Here is a 24,954-nt window from a genome sequence, read left to right on the forward strand (position 1 = left end):
GCTGCAGTCCATGGGGTCGCAAAGAGTCGACACGACGGAGCGCCTGAACTGAAGTGTCACCTTGGCTCCAGGCCGTTCTGTCTCCCAGCCCTAAACCAGCCCGTGAGCTGAATGCCATGGTCAAGAGAGGCATATCCAGATGAGACCTTTCTCCCTCAATCCCCTGGGAAGTAGCCCTCAAACCATAAGATATGCATGACCCCTTTATTAATAAAAAAGGATGCAACCCACAAGCTTTTTTTCACTAGGAATCTCAATCACAGGACTATAGGGAAACCAGAATTATAACTTTAATTCAAATTAATCTTCATCACCCATTAAGTAAGACACTTTTCTAGGTTCTAGACCTTACTACTACTACTACTACTACTAAGTCGCTTCAATCGTGTCCGACTCTGTGCGACCCCATGGACTGCAGCCTACCAGGCTTCTCCGTCCATGGGAATCTCCAGGTAAGAACACTGGAGTGGGTTGCCATTTCCTTCTCCAATGCATGAAAGTGGAAAGTGAAAGTGAAGTCGCTCAGTTGTGTCCAACCCTTAGAGACCCCATGGACTGCAACCTACCAGGCTCCTCCATCCATGGGATTTTCCAGGCAACAGTACTGGAGTGGGGGTGCCATTGCCTTCTCTGAGACCTTAGATAGGGTCTTTTTTTTTTTTTTTTTTACAGAGTTCAAACTTGAAAAGAGGGATGATAATCAAATTATAGAGACAGGTCAAGAACAATGATAATAACCAGACAGAAAATAAAACAGGAAGACACAACTGAGGGTGGGGACGGCCACTTTAGACGGGGTGAAGAACACAGCTCACCAAGGAGGCCAGGTGAGGACCAAGACCCGAAGGACAAGTGGTTCATCCTGTTCCAAGCCAAAGGAACAGTGGGGCAGAAGCCCAAAGGCCTAAAGCACTTAAAGAAAAATCCTGAGACGCTAAGTGTTTGCCTCGTAAGCAACAGAGAGCATAAAAGAATGTCCTGTAGGAGGGAGAGAACCAGGGAACCTGGGAGAGAGTAGCTGGGCTTGAGGTCCCCGAGGAAAGCAGCAAAGGTGGCTGACATCTAATATCTCCTTTCCATCCACCCACAAGGCTAATGCTAACATGTTCAATTGGGCGAATAAAGAAACTGGCTCAGATTGGATCTGGACCAAGATCGAGATCACACAGCTGGTTACCAGCCAGGACAGTCAGCACAGAGTTCAGAGTCACTTACTGAGCCTCATCTCAGACATGGGGTCCTTCCAACAGGGCAGAGGGGTCCTCAGCCTTGGCCGAGCCCAAGGGAGCCCCCACACCCCTCAGAACCCTTGGCCTATTCTTCCTCCAACCCACTGCAAAAGCAGTGTAACCAGTCTATCGTCTTAGCTACCTAAGACGGTGAGGGTGCGGGTCATCTGGGGAACTGCCAGCCTCTCCACCTGACCCAGGGCTTCCCTGGTGCCTGGCTGCTCAAAGTGCCCTCGTCTTGGCTTTCTGTTCAGCTGGAGATAAGCACCTTCAATGGCTGGACTTGCATACACCTTCAGGAGACCCCTTAGGCACTGTGCCTCCAGCCCCAGTGACTCTGTGCATTCCCCGGGGGCCCATGGCTGGAAGGACCAAGCAACCCAGATGCCCAAGTGCCACCTCCAGGAGCACACACTCTCCTTGCAGCTTTCACAGCCATCACTCTCACGTACAAATCACAGGTCAGGGATTATCTTAGAAGGATACCTGCTCAAGTGGTGACAGTAACAGGATTTCACTTGTCATTACTCAAATACATCAAAGTTTAGCTGAACTCTGTCCACAGTTCCTGCCCATACTCCACAGGTGTGTGTGTGTGTGTGTGTGTTAGTTGCTCAGTCATGTCCAGCATTTTGCGACCCCATGGACTGTAGCCTGCCAGGATCCTCTGCCCATGGGATCTCCGGGCAAGAATACTGGACTGGGTTGCCATTCCCTTCTTCAGGGGATCTTCCCCACGCAGGGACTGAACCCACTGGTGAGGGAGGAACATATTTTATGGAATATGAATTTAGCTCTGTTAGAGCGACCATATTATTTATCACCCAACCTAAGATACTGCTGGGCTTCCCTGGTGGCTCAGATGGTAAAACGTCTGCCTGCAACGCAGGAGACCCGGGTTCGATTCCTGGGTCGGGAAGATCCCCTGGAGAAGGAAATGGCAATCCACTCCAGTACTCTTGCCTGGAAAATCCCACGGACAGAGGAGCCTGATAGGCTACAGTCTATGGGGTCGAAAAGAGTTGGACATGACTGAGTGACTTCACTATCACTAAGATACTGCTAGGAGTAAAACAGGGTGCTGTTAATAATTACAGTGTGATTAAGGAGTGTAAATCAGGACTGTCTTGGGCAAACCAGGAGTTGAGGCAGGCCAAAAGGAGCAACTTTTTGAAAACAGACTGAGAACAGCTCTACAACTTCAGGCAATCAAAAATTTTACTATTAATCTGATTTCCTATCAAATCAAGGTTCTTCCCCCCCCCCCTTTTGTTGGGGAGAGGAGCAGAAGGGAGGCTGCCATACCATATAATTTCCTTCCAAAATAAAAAGATGCAGGAATTCCCTAGCTACCCAACGGTTACAACTTCATGCTCTCACCGCTGAGAGCTGGGGTTTGATCTCTGGTGAGGGAACGAAGATCCTACAAGCTGCATGGCCCAGCCAAAAAAAACAAAAATAAACAAAATAAACAAAAATCTTAAAATAAATAAAACAAAAAGATGCAAGCGCAAGAATACTAGGATCCTGGCCTGTCAAAAGACCAGGATATAAGGAACACAAAGGTTTTGCTTTGCTCTACAATCAAGTCAAATGCTAACATCCATTAGGAACCAGGGGACACGTCAGAAATTTAAGACTGAACCAACACCAGATTGTTAAATGTTTAGGAATAAAGGCATCATTTGTAGTGCAATATGCTTTTGGAAATGGACTTGAGAATTTCTGCACAAACGAAGATACAATATAGCTTTTTTTACAAGCACCACCTGTTGTCTTCTTGGCTCACACCACTCTTAGAGCTGTATGTAACTCATTCTCTGCCTTCCAAGGGTCTCTGGCACTTGACTTTCAACATCTGAAGCTGAAATAACAGCCTCCTCCCCATTTACAAATTTGTGTTGCTTTGGACATGAAATTTTTTTAACCTCTCTGCACCTCAGTTTCTTCAGCTGGAGGCAAAGAAAGTGGCTGTGCTTGGCCAATCTTTTATCGATACAAACGTTAATCATGGTTGTGACAGCCTTCTACCTGGTAGTATAGAAATGTGCTTAAGGTAGCAAGGTATTCTTGAATATCTCAGCGAGTCCAGGAGTGCTCAGCGTGGCTGTGCCCACAATGAGAGGAGACCCTGCCTCTTACTTCAGCAGGAGGGGAGCTGAGAGAGGAAATGGAGGGAGGCCAGGCCCTCCACTGATAATCCTCAACCCACATCTTCAAAGATCACCAAACCTCACTGCGGACTTCTGTGGGACTACCAAGTGGGGCTAATTTTCTAAGGAGGGAGGGAGGGACGGCAGAGATAAAAAACAAAACAGAGGGACTTTCCCTGGAAGTCCAGAGGTTGAAATGCCACACTTCCAGTGCAGGGGGCAGGGGTTCAATCCCTGGCCGGGGAACTAAAAATTCCACATTCCCCACAGCGCAGCCAAAAGATAAAAACATTTAAAAATAAATTTAAAAGTTTAAAAATGAGCTACAAAATAAAGCAGAGAACACAGAAGGCAGGGGCAGGAAGCAGAAAGAGGCCGGAGGAAGTGAGCACGAAGGAGGCAGGAAGTGTGGAGGATGACCCCTTCCTGCCTGGAGGCCGCCGCCAGCCTGGAGGGGCTCCTGACCTCACTCAGGCCCACACGCTTCACCACGCTTGGGCCGGTGGCTTCTTCCACATACAGGGGGCTGCAGCGGCGCTCATGTTCACCTCTGCCTGCCTTGACATTCTTGCCAGAATTTAGCCTAAACACGTGAGCAGGAGGAAACCACAGTGCGGCTTTAAACCACAGACAGGCTGTCTGTGTGGCTCTGGGCCAGCTGGATTCAACCTGTGTGTGGACACCCCACCCGCCGTTCGCCTGCCACCAACCTCTCAGAGTAAGACTTTCCAGAAGAATCAGCCGGAGATGACTGGGAGTCACAGAATGGCGAGGCTGGCCTCGGGTTCACCCGCAGTTTGCAAGTGGAGTTTAATCTCACCCACAGGAACCTCACCCAACCCCAGCCCAACCTTTCCACACATGTTCAGCACTAGGTACTACTCCCTAACTTTGCTCTGCCCTCACTAAAGAGGCCAGTTCCCAGAAATCAAAGGCAACTGATTCCCTCTTTGTGTCTATGAGCTGGCGGCTGGCTCTGCAGGATTCCTTCCAGTGGCACTTCATCCTTCCTGTAAGGATTTCTAAGAAGGTCTCCCCCCTTTACAGGAAAGGAATCCCTCCTGAGGAACGGGGCTGATGAGAAGGCGGCCCTGCGGAATTTCCCTTCAAAATACTTCAACTTACTTTCTGAGTGGCTCCTAGCAGAGAAGACCAAATCCACTCGAGAGAGGGAGGGAGGGAGGGTCTTGCAATAATCTTCGGTGTCCCCATTTATTGAGGGCTTGATATGCCGGAGGCACTTACCTGTGCTATTAAAAATGTATTATGTTTTACAAGTGAACAAACTGTGTTGCTCAACGAACATTCAGAACTCATATAAACGCCACCTGTGTAATCTGAGGCACCAATACACCAACCCCTACAGGCCCAGGCTTAAGGTTTAAGCCATCTCCCTTCTATTTAAGCAAGCTCCCAGAGTTTTTGAGCAAGCTCTGGGAGTTGGTCAGAGAAGGCAATGGCACCCCACTCCAGTACTCTTGCCTGTAAAATCCCATGGATGGAGGAGCTGGTAGGCTGCAGTCCATGGGGTCGCTAAGAGACGACTGAGCAACTTCACTTTCACTTTTCACTTTAATGCACTGGAAAAGGAAATGGCAACCCACTCCAGTGTTCTTGCCTGGAGAATCCCAGGGACGGGGGAGCCTGGTGGGCTGCCGTCTACGGGGTCGCACAGAGTCGGACACAACTGAAGTGACTTAGCAGCAGCAGCAGCAGCAGCAACTAGGAATTGGTAATGGACAGGGAAGCCTGGCGTGTTGCAGTCCATGGGGTCACAAAGAGTCAGACATGACTGAGCAACAGAACTGAATTTCTGTTTAAAAACAGGACAATTGGTGGTAGAGAGAAGGAAGTGAGGTAGGAAATGGTTCAGGCCAAAATGGTCATATTTAGAAGATACCACAAATTATAACCATTATTAGGTGTGTGCAATTTTATTTAACAGTACCGTGTACATAGTGGATAAGTAAGTTCATATATGAAATATCTAGTCTTTCTAGATATTTAGAAGTGTTTAATGAATTTAAAAGTAGAAGTAGTGTAATAATCAGAGAAGGCAATGGCACCCCACTCCAGTACTCTTGCCTGGAAAATCCCATGGATGGAGGAGCCTGGTGGGCTACAGTCCATGGGGTCGAGAAGAGTCGGACACGACTGAGCGACTTCCCTTTCACTTTTCACTCTTATGCACTGGAGAAGGAAATGGCAACCCACTCCAGTGTTCTTGCCTGGAGAATCCCAGGGACGAGGGAGCCTGGTGGGCTGCCGTCTATGGGGTCGCACAGAGTCGGACATGACTGAAGCGACTTAGCAGCAGTAGCAGCAGTGTAATAATGCTTCTTGTAAATAGCTTTTTAAAACTGATGGGAAATACTGTAATTAGAAATGGAATTGTTAAACCTCCTCTCTGAACAGAAAAAAAAAAAAAAAAAAACCAGGACAACTTTCTCTCTTTACAGAAAGGGAAGAAGGTACACTGCCGAGTTGAGAAATCTCTTCAGAGTTGAGAAATCTCTTCAGTAGAAGTTTAAAGTAGTAGCCAGATGGGTTTATCACATAATCTGTCACATCCTCACCAACAAAACACACCAACAAGGGTCTGAAAAATAAAAGCAATTTATTGGGTGAGCAACTTTATGTTCACGAGCTTTCTGTTGACAAATGTGAGATTTCCACTCAATCACCCTTATAAGCTCAGTCAATCCAGGCATTCTGTGTGCCCCGGGTGAGGAAATACACACAGCAACACGGAGGTCATAGCCCATACTCTGGAATTTGTCACCTTGACTTAACTCTGAGCTCCTCAATGTCCTACTTTGGTAAAAGGAAGACAAAACCAGGTGCAACGAGGGTTTACTATCCAAGGAGTCAAGGACCAGGTATATTTATCTCCGAACACAGGAAGCCCCCTTCCTCCCCAATACCTTGTTGAGTCCCCACAAGAGTGAACAAGCCAGCTGTTCTCATGCTTTGAGAGGAACTTAAAAACAGGGTGCAGATCTTGAAAATATGTAGGTTATTTTCAAGTATCTTTTGATATTGGTTTCTAACATAATTCCACAGTAATAAGGGAACAGACTCTGTATGATTTCAACACCTTTAGACCATGAAAGTTCTGCACCTTGTTTCATGACCCTGGATATGTATCAGTGTCTCCTCGACACTGGAGAGATTTATCATCTATGGGAATGCGAACAGAATTTGCATCCTGCTGTTGTGTGAAAATTGTATAAATCTTAACCATGTTGAACTGGTTCATAGTGCTTTTTGGGTCTCCTATATCCTTCTATTTTTCTGTCTATTCAGTCTATTAATTTTTGAGTTTGACATTGAAAACTCCAACAAAAAGATCTTAATTTATTGATTTAAAAAATAAATAATATAAAGTGGGAGGGATTAGGCATTCAAACTTTAGGGCCAACAAGGTGAGTCAATCATATTGAGGGCTGAGAAACTGCTGTATACTCACTAGTAAGAAGAGCACTGGCAAGTTTAACAGATAATGTTAGTTGCTCAGTTGGGTCAGATTCTTGGTAACCCATGGACTATAGCCCGCCAGGCTCCCCTGTCCAAGGAATTCTCCAGGCAAGACTACTAGAGTGGATAGCCATTCTCTTCTCCAGGGGATCTTCCTGGAGCAGAGATCAAACTCATTACAGAAAACACTCAAAGAGGTTTATCTTACTCAAACCCATAGTAATAGCCTCATGGTAAGAAGGACAGTGTTCTCTGGCTCCATTGAAACATTACAGGCAAGATTTAGGATGAAAATGTTCCACACATCACAGAGGAGACATAGTCTGGGGGGAAAGACACACAGGTGTAAAAAATTAACACACAGAGAAACCTCAATTACATAGTTGGGAGACCAGGAAGGGGAGCTCTCCTGACTGCAACAATATCAGAGCCCAGTGGCAAGAGGTAACAATCTTCCTTTCCTGGCAAGGATTCAGCCAATGAAAAGCCATGGATTCTGTTCACTACAATAACTCTGCCAAGTCTCCTTTCCCTCTATAAGAGTTCTCCTTCCTTCTCCTTTGTAGACTTGCACATGGCTTCCCATGGCTGCAGACTGCAATTCTCTGCTGTTCCCACATAAACCCATCTTTGCGGGAGAAATATCTTGACAGTCTGCTTCAGGTCAACAAAGGGAAGGGAGTCAACACACCGGGGGACCCGTGGATGACTCAGAAAAGCGAATTACTCACTTGACACATCTGAATGGACACTAGTTGCCATCTCTCAGGCTGACCAGATGTGGAGTATAAAACCCCAATATCAAGAATAAACTACAGGAGTTAAATCTGTTACACTATTTCACGGTAAGGACTTAGTAGCAGTAGTAGTTTTAGTCGCTAAGTCATGTTCGACTCTTGCGACCCCATGGAGTGTAGCCTGCCAGGCTCCTCTGTCCAAGGGATTCTCCAGGCATGAATACTGGAATGGGTTGCCATTTCCTTCTCCAGGGGATCTTTCCAACCCAGGAATCGAATCTGGGTCTCCTGCATGGCAGGCAGATTCTTTACCGACTGAGCTATGAAGGAAGCCCAAGGACTTAGTAGTAAACTTTAATACACCTTTAGGGTGATCCTTCTGCATCTTCCTTGGAGCTGCAGTTATTGTATAAAATCACCAAAAATAATCGAACTAAATGCCTAGGAGGACTTCCCTGGGGTTCAGTGGCTAAGACTCCACACTCCCAATGCAGGGGATCCAGGTTTGAGCCCTGGTCAGGAAATTAGATCCCGCCTACCCGAACTAAGAGTTTATATGCCCCAACTAAGATCCAACTTAGCCAAATTAATTAATTAAAAAAATTACATATGTGTCGAAAAAGGCAGAACAGAACAAAGCCAGAGAAAGAGCCCCGGAGAGCTCACCCAGACTCCATCAACAACATGTGGATTTCTGACTGTTAATGAAGAACAACAAGATTCATACAAGTGGAATTCTGAAAATGGTGCCAAGAATCCTAGTTTGAAATTAAACATTTATATGTATTCACCATCGATAGTTACTGAGAACCTAACAGAACCAACCTCCCTAAACCATCTCAGCACTCAGCCAGTTCACATCCCCCTCATGTCATCAGATTCTCTGACACGAGTCTCTAGAGAGTCTGTCTTGACATCAATGGCAGTTTCCACAACCACACTCCCTTTGCAAGGGGACAGTTCACTAACTGAAATGTGGTCAGTGTCAGGGGAATTACGATTTAAGGCAAAATGGTTGTCTGAGAATGCCTTACAAATAGCTGGGAAAAGAAAAGAAGCGAAAGGCAAAGAAGAAAAGGAAAGATATATGTCCATCTGAATGCAGAGTTCCACAGAATATCATGCAGAGATAAGAAAACCTTCCTAAGTGATCAATGCAAAAAAAAAAAGAGGAAAAACAATAGACTGGGAAAGACTAGAGATCTCTTCAAGAAAATTAGAGATACTAAAAGACCATTTCATGCAAAGATGAGCACAATAAAGGACAGAAATAGTATGGACCTTACAGAAGTAGAAGATATTAAAAAGAGGTGGCACAGGAGAACTACACAAAAAAACATCTTAATGACCCAGATAACCACGATGGTGCGATCATTCACCTAAAGCCAGACATCCGTGAGTGTGAAGTCAAGTGGGCCTTAGGAAGCATCACTATGAACAACGCTAGTGGATGTGATGGAATTCCAGCTAAGCTATTACAAATCCTAAAAGATGATGCTGTGAAAGTGCTGCACTCTATGTGCCAACAAATGTGGAAAACTCAGCAGCGGACACAGGACTGGAAAAAGTCAGTTTTCATTCCAATCCCAAAGAAAGGCAATGCCAAAGAATGTTCAAACTACCACACAACTGTACTTATCTCTCCCACTAGCAAAGTAATGCTCAAAATTCTCCAAGCCAGGCTTGAACAGTACACGAACTGAGAACATCCATGTGTTCAAGCTGGATTTAGAAAACACAGAGGCACCAGAGATAAAGTTGCCAACATCTGTTGGATCATCAAAAAAGCAAGAGAGTTCTAGAAGAACATCTACTTCTGTTTTATTGACTATGCCAAAGCCTTTGATTGTGTGGATCACAAAAAACTGTGGAAAGTTCTTCAAGAGATGGGAATACCAGACCACCTTACCTGCCTCCTGAGAAATCTGTATGCAGGTCAAGAAGCAATAGTTAGAACCAGACATGGAATAACAGACTGGTTCCAAATTGGTTCCAAATTGGGAAAGAATTACAACAAGGCCTGTATGTTGTCACCTTGCTTATTTAACTTATGTGCAGAGTACATCATGCAAAATGCTAAGCTGGATGAAGCACAAGCTGGAATCAAGATTGCTGGGAGAAATATCAACAACCTCAGATATGTAGATGATACCACACTTATAGCAGAAAAGGAAGAGGAACTCAAGAGCCTCTTGATGAAAGTGAAAGAGAGAGTGAAAAAGTTGGCTTAAAACTCTATGTTCAAAAAACGAAGACCACGGCACCCAGTCCCATCACTTCATGGCAAATAGAAGGGGAAACAATGGAAACAGTGACAGACTTTATTTTCTTGGGCTCCAAAATCATTGCAGATAGTGACTGTAGCCATGACATTAAAAGATGCTTACTCCTTAGAAAAAGAGCTATGACAAACCTACACAGCATATTAAAAAGCAGAGACATTACTTTGCTGACAAATGTCCACATAGTCAAAGTTATGGCTTTTTCAGTAGTCATGTTTGGATGTGAGAGTTGGACCATAAAGAAAGCTGAGCACTGAAGAACTGATGCTTTTGAACTGTGGTGTTACTGAAGACTCTTCAGAGTCCCCTGGAGTGCAAGGAGATCAAACAGTCAATCCAAAAAGATATCAGTCCTAAATATGCATTGAAAGGACTGATGTTGAAGCTGAAGCTCTTAAACTTTGGCCACCTGATGTGAAGAACAGACTCATTAGAAAAGACCCTGATGCTGGGAAAGATTGAGGTCAGATTGAGGTCAGGAGGAGAAGGGGATGACAGAGGATGAGATGGTTGGATGGCATCACAGACTCAATGGACATGAGTTTGAGCAAACTGCAGAAGATGATGGACAGGGAAGCCTGGTGTGCTGCAGTCCATGGGCTCACAAAGAATTGGACACAACTGAGCGACTGAACTGAATGACTGATGGAACAAGTGCATCTGGTCCAAGACCCTACTCAACCCTCATCTCTGTGGATAGGTCCTGTACTAGCCCTCAACCTGCTGGCCTCTGGGACGAAGGTGGTTGAGAAATGCAGAGCACACCCCAGGGGGCTGAAGTGCAGGACAGCAAGGACATCGCCAGGGAGAGTCTTAGCAGACTGGAGAATCCATTCCCCAGCTGGAGACAGTTCGTTAACTGTGCTCTTTATTTTCAATAACAGGGATGAGCAAGAATTATTCAATAAACCATGACAGGAAAATGGGCTGTTTCAGGAAAAAATGAAATTCTACTTGGCTTTATTGTTAGAAATGAAATAAGATTAAAATAAAATGCCTACAGAGATTTAAATGATGCTGGGATTTTACAAAGACATATTATAAAAGCAACAGGAGAAACCAAAAAGCTTGATATACTTAATCACATATCATTTAAAACCTTTAAATTCAGAGAAATGAAAATCTGTAAAATTATAAGTGCTTTTACAAGTTATTTCAAAAATATAAATGCCTATGAAAAAAAAATCTATTAATACACAATTCAAAAAAATAAATAAGCGGTCAGTAGGCACCAAAAAAAGGTTCTATTTTTACAAATCAAACAAATTGAAATTAAAAATGTTTGATATTATCAGACTTCCCAGGGGGTCCAGTGGTTAAGACTCTACTCTTCCACTGCCAAGGGACACAGGTTCCATCCCCAGCCAGGGAACTAAGATCCCGGATGCCTCATGGCGGGGCCAAAAAGCAAAGACCGTTTGATATTAACCTTAGACTTAGAAGAATTAATTTTGGTATTCAAAGCTGACACTTAAATAAGCTCACAAACAGCTGTGAAGAGGGCAAATTGGTCCGAACCTTATGGAAAACAATTTGGCCTTTCACTGGTCATTTTATCATAACCAGCAATAAACTGTTAAACAAAAGTGAAAGACTGCACAAATTGCAATTAAATACCATGTTTTGAAGATTTATATTAAATGTTAACCAAAGAAAATTAAGAAAGCTTCAATACTCAAAACGATTTTGTTTTATACAAAAGACGAATACTCTGTTTATGGGTGAGCAGGTGTGCATAAAAATTTCTAGGGGAAAGACTAAGAAACAATCAAAATATCATTAAGTGTACTTGGCTAATAAAAACAAATCCTTATTCTTCCTTTCTTGCCTTATAGTTTTAAATTTCTTACAAAATATAAAAAAATGTATATTTTTCTATAAAATCCACAACAATACCAACACCCATATTGGTAAAATCACCAATATCCATATCCTTATACCCTACCTGCAAACTGCTGTGAAACACTAAACTGCAGATGAAATTTAAAGTATATACCCAATGAGAACATGAAAACTTGGTTTTTCTCTACAAGGTGAGCCTTCTCTCTGGGCAAAACTTCCTGGCTGGGCTCAGTTCATCATTCCCTTGGTAGTGAAGTTGGGTACAGAAGGAAATCACTAAGGTACTTCAGGCTTTGAATACAAGACAGCTATTATGGTCAACAACTAAGTCTGCAAACTCTGAAACCCCTCTCCTCTGGATCGTCACCCCCCTGCACTACAAGAGCAGAGTCTTAACCACTGGTCTGCCAGGGAAGTCTGGACCCCTTTTTAAAAGATTATATTGAATGCCAGTGCAAGGAGTGGCTTAAAGCAGCTGCCAGAAAAAAAAAAATTTAAAAAGCAGTTGCCAGCATCAACCTGCCATCAGAATCACCTGGAACGCTTCTTTAAACCTCATCCCAAGAGCTTCTAATTTTACAGAACCGATCTAGAATGAGTGCAGGAAAACTGCATTTCTAACAGGCTCCCAGGTCCACATATATAGTCAAAGCTATGGTTTTTCCAGTAGTCATGTATGGATATGAGAGCTGGACCATAAAGAAGGTTGAGCACCGAAGAACTGATGTTTTTGAACTGTGGTGTTGACTCTTGAGAGTCCCCTGGACTGCAAGAAGATCAAACCAGGCCATCCTAAAGGAAATCAATCCTGAATATTCATTGGAAGGACTGATGGTGAAGCTGAAGCTCCAATACTCTGGCCACCTGATGTGAAGAGCTGACTCATCATTAAAGACCCTGATGCTGGGAGAGATGGAAAGCAGGAGGAGACAGGGACGACAGAGGATGAGATGGTTGGATGGCATCAGGAACTCGATGGACATGAGTTTGAGCAAACTGAGGGAGATGATGATGGACAGGGAAGCCTGGTGTCTTCCACACCATGGGGTCACAAAGAGTCGGACACAGCTGAGCGACTGAACAACAACAGGCTCCCAGGTGAGGAGGATGCTGCAGGTCTGAGCCCTAAAGCTTGATTATAGGTGTTTCACATGCATCATCTCCCACAGCAAGAACCTGAATTGTCTACAAGAACAAAGGTGTGTTTGGAATCACCTTCTTTGTGCATTTAGGAACAAGTAAGCATACCAACAGAAACAGTTGGTTAAACAGAACAGTTAAACAGAACTGGAGTTACACACAGGAATCACAGGCTCAGAAGTCAGACTGCCTAGTTCAGGATCCCACTCCACTACTTACTCACTATATGATGTAGGCAACTTCCTCAATCTCTATGCTTCAGTACCTTCAGCTGTAAAAGATAATAGCTCCATCTGCTCCCACAGGAAAACTGGAAATGGGTGCCTACCACAATCAATGAGGTCCTCACTTTCCATTTCCATACATACATTTTTAAAATCCACAAAAACTGTCTTGGAGAGTTCCTTGCCCTGCCTGCCCTGCCTGAAATTATAGGAACAACCACAAATCGCTTCTCTGAAGGCTAGAGATCTGGACAAGACCCCACAGGCTTCAGGGACCCCAAGCCCAGAGTAATCCTCAAAGGTGGAAGGGTAAATAAATATTCACAATAGGAAAGCGGTTGGTCAAAAGCCAGTCGTCGCTGTGTCCCAGGCAAAAGCAAAACATGTTCAAGAACAGTGTCCCCATTCATTACAGAAAAATTGTTTCTTTACCCATTACAAATTTGCCTTAATTAGGTACAAGACGCACACAGACAGAGAGGGAGGGAGACAGACACGGTCACAGACAGACAGAGAGCCGGGTGCAACTGGCCGGCAGATGTCACATAAGGAATATGGTTAAAGATGGAGACATTATTGGAAGACGGCAATTGGTCCAGAGCGCTAATTACATAAAGGAAGCTGCTCATGAGCTGCTTGCTTAGGGGGCGTAAAAAACTAAAAAAAAGTGCAGCTCTAGCTCGAAAGAGCAAATTCCCAGAGCAGTATTGGAGAAGCTGGCTAAGGGTAGGGTGGAGGGGGGCAGCGGGGTGAGGGGGAGGGTCCGGTCCATTCTCCGGCGGGGCGGTGACTCCCCATGGGCAGCCTCCGTTCTCCGCCTCCGGCTCCAGCTGCTCCCCCTGCTTTGGGAACCGGAGGCTGCCGGAGCGGCGAGCAAATATACTGGGATAGCCGGCAACCCCGCGACCACGTCCCCCTCCTCGGCCTGCTCCCCAAACCCCCGCAAGCCGGCGAGCCGACGGGGACCACGCGGCCGGCGCGGGGCGGCCCCACCGGCGGCAAGAAGCCGGGCGGCCTGAGGGAGAACGGAAAGCGCCTCTGCCCCCGAAAGGCGAAGGCGGCATCAGGTACCCGCCCCACGGCGGCGGGGGTATCACGGCCCAGGCGGGGCGCTCACCAGAAGAATATGCGCGAGCAGAGGTTCGCGTTCCGCAGCGGGTTGGGCTTCACCTCCGGGTACACCGGTTGCATCTTGCCGGCCTGGGCGAGCGTGGTTTGGGATCCAGCCGCTGAAGCGTCGGTGCCGCCCGCTGCTCCGGGAGGTGTTGGCCGGGATGCTGGACTTCAGGCCGCCGCGCCGGTCCGCGCAGCGGGAGCCGGAGAACCACTGGCTTCCGGAAGCCAAGCGCCTGCGGCCCGCCGGGTCCCCGCCTCCCAAGGCCGCGCCGCCTCCCGGGCCCGCCCGGAGGACGCCGGCAAAGCTCCGCGGCCGGATCGCCGGGAGCCCAGAGCCACAGGCCGCGAGCAGGGGCGGCGGAGGCGCCTAACGTTGGCCGGGGCTGAGGTTGCCCGGAGGCGGGCGATGGTACGAGGCGAAGGGAGGAGGGTAAACGGACCGCCCGGCAACACAGAGCTCAGCGCCTAGGCGTCCACGTGCTCGCACCTGGCTGCGAACGCGGCCTTAGTTATTGCTCCCAGCCGGGTACCCGCCCCCCGGCCCAGAACGTGGAGAGGGGAGGCGCAGTATCTGCCCGCCCCCCGCTGCTCGGAAACGCCCCTTCGGCTGCGACTTTGCAAATATCCTGAAAAAGCTGACAGAAGGCGTGAACAGTTGGAGCTCCAGGCACCCTGTCCTCTTAGTACCAAACTATGGTCCTCTGAGAAGTCCTCCGACCTGCGGCCAAGCCTTTGACGTCGGACAACAGCATGGTTTAGCACAAATTACGTTTGCAGAGTGTCAAGAGCCAAAGAAAAGTAACAGGATTAGAAGAACTCAAAACGATTTTGGAAGATGAGTGAATGTTGCCACTGGGGACAGGCTGTTGGCACTCGTGTTGCTGCATTGTGTAGGGACCTCTGCGCGTTTCGCTGCCCTTTTAGATTGGGAGGGATTCCCAGGTGGCGCTATTGGTAAAGAACCCGCCTGCCAAAGCAGGAGTCCTAAGAGACCGGGCAGGGGATGGGGGTTCGATCCCTGGGTGGGGGAGATCCTCTGGAGAAGGGCATAGCAACCCAGCTGCTTCCAATTCGCCAGTATTCCTGCCTGGAGAATCCCCAGGGACAGAGGAGCCTGGGGGGGCTACAGTCCTTAACGTGGTACACGGTCGGACAGGACTGAAGCACACACTTAGATTGGGAAAAGGGAATCTGCAGAGAGACAGACTCACTTATGATTTCTTTCATCATATACTCAGTTCCTAGTGGGTTAACAGTGACATGTGTGACGAAACATGAAGTTGGTTCGCATTTCTGGGGACCTGACCTGACTTTTAACTATGTTGTTGTGGTTTAGTCGCAAAGGCGGGTCTGACTCTTTGTGCTTCCTAGACTGTAGCCAGCCCTCCAGGCTCCTCTGTCAATGGGCTTTACCCAGGCAAGATTACTGGAGTGAGTTGCCGTTCCCTTCAGGGGATTGTCAGGATCCAGGTCTCCTGCATTGGCATGCCCATTCTTTACCACTGAGTCACCTGGAAAGCCAACTTCTAACTATAAGGATGCCCTAATTAAGTACTTATAATCGTCCCTATTTCACAGATGAGGCTTAAGTACAGAACTTGTCCAAGGTCTTAAAAATCAATAAATGATGAATTCTGATTTGGATGCATAGTTCAGCCTGGTCTGGTGGATGGACAGTGTGTGTGGACGGGTGTCTAGAATACACTGAATGAGTAACTTGGGCTGAATGAACAAAAACTTTGACTCCCAGTAAGTGTTTAGTTATTTGTGTGGCCTTCTTACCAGCTCAGCAGTTTCTGGTCCCTTCCACCCTAAATGAGGAAAGATCAAAGTTCTTGGTGCTTATAACAAGATCACTTTGATAATTTCCCATGTACTTTGACTAAAATCATGTTTTTTATTAATAATGACAGCACAACTTTGTAAATCAACAATGTGTGCATGTGTGTTAAGTCTCTTCAGTTGGGTCCCATACTTAAATTAAAAAAAAAAAAAAAAAACCACAACAAAACAGCTTTTAGCTTCAGTTATTCAGGTTGAATAAGTTTGTAACCAAGCAAAACCCTGCAGGGGCCTCCTGAGCACAAAAGCCTTTCTTTTTTTATCCCCCATTTCTAATTTGTTGGATACAAACTTCAGACTTCTAAACCTCCCTGTTCCAAAAAGCAAATTCAAATAGTTGCTAATAGAATCAGGAGGAAACCAAAGTGCAGTGATTAAAGCAGGATCCTGGTTCCTCCTCAAGGTATAAACATAACAATCCTTATCTTTGAGTTCTTGCATAAGAACTAAGCCCCCCACCCACCCACGTGGAAGATGGTTACTTTAGGCTGAGCCCAGGATTCCTGGAGCGCTGCTCTGTTAGGTCACCAGCAGCCAATCAGAAGAAAGTCACTCACCCTGCAGCCCTCACCCCAAATTTTGCCTATAGAAATGTCGACCCCAAAACCATCTGGGAGTTTGGAGTTTTTGAGTATGAGCCATCCATCTCTGCCTATAAGTCAATTTTTCGATTTTCATAAAACAACCATCTCTACCTTAATGACACTTCTTGATCCATTTGGGGGTTTTATTGCATTTTCCTGCATTGTCTAAGGAGAAGGCAATGGCACCCCACTCCAGGACTCTTGCCTGGAAAATCCCATGGACGGAAAAGCCTGGTAGGCTGCCGTCTATGGGGTCGCACAGAGTCGGACACGACTGAAGCGACTTAGCAGCAGCAGCGTTGTCTAAAACAAATGAATGGAAAATGGAGAAAATAGTATGCTAACATTAACAATGCAATTAATACAAACATGGAGAGAGCATGAAGTAGAAGAAAGGAGATGCCTCTTCAGTCTGGTTTGGATGCATATTGGAAGTGAGCTGGTTCATTATATGTTTAATTTTAAACGAAAAAGGAATTTTTTTGAATCTGTGAAATGTCTATAACAGCTTTATTCATAACTCCCCAAATTTGGAAATAACCAAGAAGCCCTTCAGTAAATGAATGGATAAATAAATTGGCCCAGCCAGACAATGGAATATTATTTGGCACAAAAAGGACACGCATGCACCAAACCATGAATGCAAGGGAGGAAACAATGCTTACTACTAAGTGAAAGAGGCACAAGTGGCAAATAACCCACCTGCCAGTGCAGGAGACATAAGAGATGTGGGTTCAATCCCTGGATCAGGAAGATCCCCTGGAGGAGAGCAAGGCAACCCACTGCAGTATTCTTGTCTGGAGAATCCCATTAACAGAGGAACCTGGTGGGCTACAGTCCATAGGGCCAAAAGAGTAAGATATGATTGAAGCGACTTGTTAAGTGAAAATTCAATCTGAAAAGGCTACATACTGTGTAATGCTAACTATATGACCAAAAAAGCAAACCACGGAGATAGTTAAAAGATCAGTGGTTGCCAGAGGTTGGGGATGGGAATGAGGGATGAAGAGTGGCACACAGAGGATTTGGGGACAACAAAAATACCTTGTATCATTCAATAATGATGAAAATGTCATTATATATTTTTCCAAAACCAATCAAGAAAATTGGAAGGGCAGACTTAGCTTTTCTCATGTCAACTTTTAAAAATACAGTATATAACATCACCAAAGTTATCATCATAATCTGCTTTCCATCCCTTTAAAATTACCATCATCAGTTCCATATTTTCTTCACTAAAAATTATTTGGCTTATTAAATATTAAGCCAAAATAAATACAACTTGAGGTAAGAAAGATATTTATAAAATTAACTGGTATTGCATAGTGTTAATGTTTAATCTTTGTTTTCGATAGTCATAGATAGGCTTAGACAGTAAAGAATCTGCCTGCAATGCAGAAGACCTGGGTTCCATCCCTGGGTCAGGAAGATCCTTTGGATGACTGCATGGCAACCCACTCCAGTATTCTTGCCTGGAGAATCCCATGGACAGAGGAGCCTGGTCAGCTACAGTCCATGGGGTCACAAAGAATCAGACACAACTGAGAGACTAAGCACAGCACAGATATATAACATTCAGGGATTTAAAAGCAGAAACACTCTTCCCAAACGTAATAAACTTAACAATTTTTGTTTGTTTTCTGAACAGACTTCCTTTCGTTCCTTTTAGATATGAGCTCTCAGGGAAGCTGTAGGTGTAAAAGTAGCAAATTGCATCTAAATGAAATGTATGTTGGTGCTTCCCTGGTAGTCCAGTGGCTGGGACTCTGAGCTCCCAATACAGGGGACCAAGGTTGATTCCTGGTCAGGTAACTATCCCCCGTGCCACAACTAAGACCAACCACAGCCAAATAAATAAATAAAAAGAACTGTATATCTCATACCCTCACACAGCTTCAGTCAGTCAGTTCAGTCGTTCAGTTGTGTCTGAGTCTTGCTACCCCATGGATTGCAGCATGGCAGTCTTCCTTGTCCATCACCAACTCTCAGAACTTGCTCAAACTCATGTCCATCAAGTTGGCGATGCCATCCAACTATCTCATCCTCTGTCACCCCCTTCTCCTCCTGCCTTCAATCTTTCCTAGCATCAGGGTATTTTCCAGTGAGTCAGCTCTTTGCATCAGGTGGAAGTTTCAGCTTCCAACATCATTCCTTCCAATGAATATTCAGGACTGATCTCCTTTAGGATTGCCTGGCTTGATCTCCTTGCAGTCCAAGGGACTCTCAAGAGTCTTCTGCAACACCACAGTTGAAAAGCATCAATTCTTTGGTGCTTAGCTTTCTTTATAGTCCAGCTCTCTCATAGAGCTTACAACCGAGCAATTTCCATCCTTAGAGTCCAAACTTTGAGTGAAGACGTTCATTACAATATAAATAATGGAAATAAAGTTCACTGTGTTCTAGTATTAAAACAAAAAAATGTTGTTGGCAAAGTGATACCTGCTTTTTAATTCACTATCTAAGTTTGTCATAGATTTTCTTCCAAGGAGCAAGCATCTTTTAATTTCATGACTGCAGTCACCGTCCACAGTAACTTTGGAGCCCAAGAAAATAAAATCTGTCACTGCTTCCACTTTTCCCCTTCTATTTTTCCATAAAGTGATGGAACTGGATGCCAAGATCTTAATTTTTTTAATATTGCGTTTTGAGCCAGCTTTTTCACTTTCCTCTTTCACCCTCATCAAGAGGCTCTTTAGCTCCTCTTCAGTTTCTGCCATTTGGGTGTATTATCTGCATATCTAAGGTTGTTGATATGTCTCTCTGCAATCTTTATTTTGGCTTGAGAGACGCTTCTGATAAGTTAGTAATTTGAAGACAGAAGAGTAACAATTACATCTGGCAAAGATGAGGTATTTGTTGACTTAGCAAAAGCAGTATTTTAAAGACAGTGGTCAGTTCAGTCAGTTCAGTCACTCAGTCGTGTCCGACTCTTTGCGACCCCATGAACCTCAGCACGCCAGGCCTCCCTGTCCATCACCAGCTCCCGGAGTTTACCCAAACTCTTGTCCATCGAGTTGGTGATGCCATCCAACTGTCGTCCCCTTCTCCTGCCCCCAATCCCTGCCAGCATCAGAGTCTTTTCCAATGAGTCAACTCTTTGAATGAGGTGGCCAAAGTATTGGAGTTTCAGCTTCAGCATTAGTCCCTCCAAAGAACACCCAGGACTGATCTCCTTTAGGATGGACTGGTTGGATCTCCTTGCTGTCCAAGGGACTCTCAGGAGTCTTCTCCAACACCACAGTTCAGAAGCATCAATTCTTTGGTGCTCAGCTTTCTTCACAGTCCAACTCTCACATCCATACATGACCACTGGTAGAAACGCTATAAGATGTGTTGAGCAGAAAATGGTGTGTAAAAGTGTGGACACAATGGTTGTACACAGCTCCTGTGAGAAATTTTGCTCTAAGGAGGAACAGAAAATAGAAGAAGTAACTACAGACTTACGAACATGGGGAGAGGGAGGAGAGGGTGAGATGTGTGGAGAAAGTAACATGTTGGTTTCTGGAGAACTGGTTAGTGTGGGGAAAAATTGCACCATTTGGTGGCCAGAAGTATTGAAAGTCACCAAGTGACAACTATTCTGAAATGGGGCAGGATACTGTGGGGCCCCTTCCCTGTCCCTCATTTCTTGTTTGCAGGAAAAAGACTTCAGCCACCTAGGCTTTCCTCAATACCAAAGAGAAGGTGGCAACAGTTACTATTCAGGGAGTTCAGTTCAGTTCAGTCGCTCAGTCGTGTCCGACTCTTTGCGACCCCATGAATCGCAGCACGCCAGGCCTCCCTGTCCATCACCAACTCCTGGAGCTCACTCAGACTCATATCCATCGAGTCAGTGATGCCATCCAGCCATCTCATCCTCTGTCGTCCCCTTCTCCTCCTGTCCCCAATCCCTCCCAGCATCAAAGTCTTTTCCAATGAGTCAACTCTTCACATGAGGTGGCCAAAGTACTGGAGTTTCAACTTTAGCATCATTCCTTCCAAAGAAATCCCAGGGCTGATCTCCTTCAGAATGGACTGGTTGGATCTCCTTGCAGTCCAAGGGACTCTCAAGAGTCTTCTCCAACACCACAGTTCAAAAGCATCAATTCTTAGGCACTCAGCCTTCTTCACAGTCCAACTCTCACATCCATACATGACTACAGGAAAAACCATAGCCTTGACTAGACAGACCTTTGTTGGCAAAGTAATGTCTGGGCTTTTGAATATGCTATCTAGGTTGATCATAACTTTCCTTCCAAGGAGTAAGCGTCTTTTAATTTCATGGCTGCAGTCACCATCTGTGGTGATTTTGGAGCCCCCCAAAATAAAGTCTGACACTGTTTCCACTGTTTCCCCATCTATTTCCCATGAAGTGATGAGACCGGATGCCATGATCTTCGTTTTCTGAATGTTGAGCTTTAAGCCAACTTTTTCACTCTCCACTTTCACTTTCATCAAGAGGCTTTTTAGTTCCTCTCCACTTTCTGCCTTTGACTTTGCCTCTGTCTTTGACTGTGTGGATCACAATAAACTGTGGAAAATTCTGAAAGAGATGGGAATATCAGACCACCTGACCTGCCTCTTGAGAAATCTGTATGCGGGTCAGGAAGCAACAGTTAGAACTGGACATGGAACAACAGACTGGTTCCAAATAGGAAAGGGAGTACGTCAAGGCTGTATATTGTCACCCTGCTTATTTAACTTATATGCAGAGTACATCATGAGAAACACTGGACTGGAAGAAACACAAGCTGGAATCAAGATTCAGGGGGTAAGGGGATGCAAAGACACAGGAGGAACAATCAAAAAACTATAGTGCAGAGATTAAAGCAGAAGCCCGGTTCTTCCTCAAGGAATATACTTAACGATACCTTTGAGTTCTTCTAGGGAAACTAGGGCCCCCATCCAGGTGGAGCTGCTTCTGGCTGAACCCAGGATCCCTGGAGCACCTTCCTGTTACCTCACCACCAACCAGTCAGAAGAAAGTCATACCACCTGCAGCCCTCACCTCAAATTTTGCCTACAAAAACTCCCTGACACGCATCAGGGACTTTTTGTTTTTTCAGCACAAGCCATCTTCCTGTTTCTTGGCCCTGCAGTAAACCTTTCTCTGCTCTAAACTCTGGTTTGCATTTGTTTAGCCTCACTGTGCGTTGGGCACGTGAATTTGCCTTTGGCAATAATTTCATGTATATGAATGGACTTCCCTGGTGGTTCAGATGGTAAAGAATCTGCCTACAATGTGGGAGACCTGGGTTCGATCGCTGGGTGGGGAAGATCCCCTGGAAAATGAAATGGCAGCCCATTCCAGTATTTGAAACAGGAAGTAGAATGGTATTTGCCAGAGGATGGGGGTTTGGGATGGATGGGGAGCTGTTTTAATCAGTACAGGGTTTCAGTCTGGGAAGATGAGAAAGTTCTGGAGATGGATATTGATGACAGTTGTACAACAATGTGAACAGCACACTTGAAAACTGGTAAGGTAAATTTCAATGTTATTTACATTTTACCAATTAGAGGAGGAGAAAGTTGCTTTTTCTTCTACCCTTCCAAAATACTGGGGCCCTGGAAGGTCAACTCATAGAAGACAGATGAACAAGAGAAAGACAGTTTTATTGACATGTGCAGCATGCAGGCATGTGAGAGAAATGCAGTGTTAACTCAAATGGGTCCTTAGAACTTAGGGTAAGTATAGCATCTTAACAAAGAAACATAGATTCATGATGTTACAAGACAAAGGAAAAGGAGATTAGGTTTTGTGTTTTTTTTTTTTTTTCAGAAATGCAAACTATAGGGAGCTAAATACATTGGAGAAATTACTGGGAGTTGGATTTAGAAAAGGCAAAGGAACCAGAGATCAAGTTGCCAACATCCACTGGATCTTAAAAAAAGCAAGAGAGTTCCAGAAAAAGATCTATTTCTGCTTCATTGACTGTACTAAAGCTTTTAACTGTGGCGAATCACAACAAAGCTATGGAAAATTCTTCAAGAGATGGGACTACCAGACCACCTTACCTGCCTCCTGAGAAACTTGTATGCAGGTCAAGAAGCAACAGTTAGAACTAGACATGAAACAATGGACTGGTTCCAAATTGGGAAAGGATTATGACAAGGCTGTATATTGTCACCCTGCTTATGTAACTTATATGAAGAGTACATCATGTGAAATGCTGAACTGGATGAAGCACAAGCTGGAATCAACATTGCCGGGAGAAACATCAATAACCTCAGATATGCAGATGACACCACACTTATGGCAAAGAGGAACTCAAGAGCCTCTTGATGAAAATGAAAGAGGAGAATGAAAAAGCTGGCTTAAAACTCAACATTCAAAAAGCAAAGATCATGGCATCCAGTCCCATCACTTCATGGCAAATAGATGGGGAAACAATGGAAACAGTGACAGAGTTTACTTTCTTGGGCTCCAAAATCACTGCAGATGGTGACTGCAGCCATGAAATTAAAAGACACTTGCTCCTTGAAAGAAAAGCTATGACTAACCTAGACAGTGTATTAAAAAGCAGAGACATTACTTTGCTGACAAAGGTCCATCTAGTCAAAGCTATGGTTTTTCCAGTCATCATGTATGGAAAACAGAGCACTGAAGAATTGATGTTTTTGAACTGTGGTGTTGGAGAAGACTCCTGAGAGTCCCTTGGACTGCAAGGAGATCATAACTAGTCAGTTCTAAAGGAAATCAGTCCTGAATATTCATCGGAAGGACTGCTGCTGAAGCTCCAATACTTTGGCCACCTGATGCAAAGAACTGACTCATTAGAAAGGACCCTGATTCTGGGAAAGACTGAAGGCAGGAGGACTCAGTAGTTGAAGCTCATGGGCTCAGTAGTTGTTGTGGCATACTGGCTTAGTTGCTCCACAGCAAGTGGAATCTTCCTGAGCCAGGGACCAAACCAGTGTCCGCTGCATTGGCAGGCAGATTCCCATCCACTGTACCACCAGGAAAGTCCCCCATCACTTTCCATAATACTGTCCAGCTTCTGAAGGGCTATGTCTGATATGTCCTAATCTCTTGCCTCTCAGACCAGACCCACCTTCCCCCATTTCCTTCACAATAGAGGTCTGCAGCCACTCAAAAGAGAAGGTCCAGTTAAAATTTATTCCCTCACATGGGACTACTAACATTACATAGCAATTTATATGGCTCCAAACTGAACAGTTAAGGTTACAGCAAGACAACTCATGTTATAGGAGGCCTATTCACCATACATTGACATAATTGTGACTCTCCCCCAAACAGTGGAGATAATTCCAAGGTAAATAATCTTTCCCCCTGGACAGTGGAGCCTACCTGTTTACCTAAGCAGTAGGCTTGCCCTACAGAGCCAAGTCTCCATCAGAAATCTCTGACAGCACATGTCAGGAATCCGAAAATAAATTTGGGGTAAATACTAATCCATTAAAGCAACTATGGCTTGTCTGAAACAAAAGCTCCAAGAAGAAATCTAAGGACTTAAGGAATAAATGTATGTAAGGATAAGGATAAGGAATAAATGTACATAAGGACAAGGATAACGTGAAGTCACTCAGTCGTGTCTGACTCTTTGTGACCCCATGGACTGTAGCCTATCAGGCTCCTCTGTCCATGGGATTTTCCGGGCAAGAGTGCTGGAGTGGATTGCCATTTCCTTCTCCAGGGGATCTTCCCGACCCAGGAATTGAACCCGGGTCTCCCGCATCGCAGGCAGACACTTTACCATCTGAGCCACCAGGGAAGCCACCAAGGAAGGATAACATAGTAGAAAGGAACTAAATACAAGTTGAAGGACTTCCCTGGTGGTCCAGTGGCTAAGACTCCACACTCCCAATGAAGGGGGCCTGGGTTCGATCCCTGGTCAGGGAACTAGATCCCACATGCCACACCTAAGACCCAGCACAGCCAAATAAATAAATAAATGTTAAAAAACAAACAAAAAAACATGAATTGACAACTTGGAAAATAAATGCAAAATAATTAAAGTTTAGCACCAGCACAATAATAAAATACAACAGACTGGACTGAATAAATAGCATTAAATTGGAATTCCCTGGTAGTTCAGTGGATAGAACTCAGTGCTTTCACTGCTGAGGATGTGGGTTCAATCCCTAGTTAGGGAATTAAGATCCCACAAGGCAAGGCCAAAAATATTTTTTAAATTTTTTAAAAAGGAAAAAAAAGAAGCAATAATACATGGTATTAAAGTAATAGGTTATTTGGAAAAGATAAAACTTGGTACACATGTCATACCTTACACCATATATATATAATATATATGAGTCCAAGATTTAGATATTTTAAAAACAGAATCTATAAAGGTTATAGAAATAAACATAGGTGATCTCTTTCTAATA

General features: G+C 44.9%; 1 protein-coding gene across 3 annotated transcripts in view; it reads right to left on the minus strand.

Annotated features, from left to right (window-relative positions):
- The window catches only part of LOC515333 (ATP-binding cassette sub-family C member 4), a 185,629-nt gene extending 171,209 nt beyond the window's left edge, over positions 1 to 14,420 (minus strand). For all 3 annotated transcript variants that reach the window (XM_010810905.4, XM_010810904.4, XM_002691921.6), the window contains exon 1: positions 14,202 to 14,420. In XM_010810905.4, the coding sequence (XP_010809207.2) occupies positions 14,202 to 14,275 (74 nt within the window). In that variant the 5' untranslated portion in view covers positions 14,276 to 14,420. The remainder of the gene's footprint in view (positions 1 to 14,201) is intronic.
- Positions 14,421 to 24,954: the final 10,534 nt, after the last annotated feature.

The sequence above is a fragment of the Bos taurus genome, chromosome 12 (assembly GCF_002263795.3).
Source record: "Bos taurus isolate L1 Dominette 01449 registration number 42190680 breed Hereford chromosome 12, ARS-UCD2.0, whole genome shotgun sequence".
In the NCBI taxonomy this organism is placed as follows: Eukaryota; Metazoa; Chordata; class Mammalia; order Artiodactyla; family Bovidae; genus Bos; species Bos taurus.